A 1,353-nucleotide genomic window follows, 5' to 3' on the forward strand; every position below is an offset into this window, starting at 1 on the left:
CTGTACACTGCGATCGAACCTAAGTGTAAACAAAACATAAAACAAGGTCAGATGCCTTACTGTGCATTTTTAGCAGGTTCTGTGTTATCTTCCTTTCTAGACTTGTTTGATTTCGGGCTATCCAATACGGGCATGTATGCTTCACTCGTTTTCTTGAAGAGGTCCTCGGTGGCTTTTTCGGGTTCACGGGGACTGAGTAGACTCTTCTCCACATCTTCAAATTTGGCAGTTGCCCATGGTGCGGTGCCAACACTTTTTGTAGAATTAGTTGCCGCATCTATCGTCAGCATAGAGAGTTCATCCCTAGAGGCGTACCAAGAATGACCACAGGCAATGCACTCCAACTGGAATTGTAAAACCAGGGCCTGTTAGCACTATAAATTGATCTCCACAAGTATTTCCTAGCTATTACATTTTTTAAACCAAACTGCAAAAAGCACAACTTATAAGAGAACAAAATATTTTTCAGACCAAATTGCAAAAGAATAAAGAGAACAAAATACACTGTATAGATTTTATAAACTATATTAAAAATATCTATATATATGTATATATAGAGATATATCATCAACAGCAACAGTAAAGAGCATAGCTCACCGACTAAGACATCTATACCTCCTATTGAAAATTCAATATCTACTCCATATTTGTGGAACTCAAAAAAGAAAGAAATAAATGAAAGGAAAGGAAAGAAGCAAACAAACAATAACAATTAGGTCTTAGTAGAAGCATAGTTGTCAAAGGCAACGTATGCAAAGATGTTGCCATAAGTCAGGTTGATTATGTCCAGTCTAAGGCAAAGCAAAGTTCTAGAAAGAAAGAGTGGGACCTTATATCGTTCTCCATGTCCTGTTTGGATGATTTCCCTTACACCCACTTTACATTCTGTGCATCTTGAACACCGCGCTTCTGTCATCTGTTTCATGTTACATAGTATTTATCATGTGCAAATCAAATGGTAACTGAAANTACACCCACTTTACATTCTGTGCATCTTGAACACCGCGCTTCTGTCATCTGTTTCATGTTACATAGTATTTATCATGTGCAAATCAAATGGTAACTGAAATGAGAAAGGAGAAAGAGGAAAAAAAAAGCTGACCTGCATACGCTCGGACTCATCAGGCTCTTTAGTTGCTGCCATCTCCTCAGCAGTCAATCCATCCTGTAATGAACAATCACCGTAACTTCTACATCCTTGCTTTGAAAATGTATGTGTGTCCATGCACACTTGAGAATAATAGAAAGAGTCATGCAGCTTTTCCCATACGCAAATGAGTACACAAGTTTCTAGAAAGTTAAGACCAAGGCAAACGAAATTTACCAAATCAAAAAACCGTAGTGAGAATAGTA

The 1,353-nt window shown here is 37.8% G+C and overlaps 1 protein-coding gene across 1 annotated transcript; it reads right to left on the reverse strand.

Moving 5' to 3' along the window:
- Nucleotides 1-6: 6 nt before the first annotated feature.
- LOC111786854 lies at nucleotides 7-1,288 on the reverse strand. Its single transcript, XM_023667064.1, has 3 exons — nucleotides 1,103-1,288; nucleotides 830-916; nucleotides 7-344 (listed from the first exon to the last, which is right to left on the reverse strand). The coding sequence occupies exons 1-3, from the start codon at nucleotides 1,223-1,225 to the stop codon at nucleotides 57-59; spliced, it is 498 nt and encodes a 165-aa protein (XP_023522832.1). The 5' UTR covers nucleotides 1,226-1,288; the 3' UTR covers nucleotides 7-56.
- Between the last annotated feature and the right edge of the window lie 65 nt (nucleotides 1,289-1,353).

The sequence above is a fragment of the Cucurbita pepo genome, unplaced genomic scaffold (assembly GCF_002806865.2).
Source record: "Cucurbita pepo subsp. pepo cultivar mu-cu-16 unplaced genomic scaffold, ASM280686v2 Cp4.1_scaffold003065, whole genome shotgun sequence".
Taxonomy (NCBI): Eukaryota; Viridiplantae; Streptophyta; class Magnoliopsida; order Cucurbitales; family Cucurbitaceae; genus Cucurbita; species Cucurbita pepo.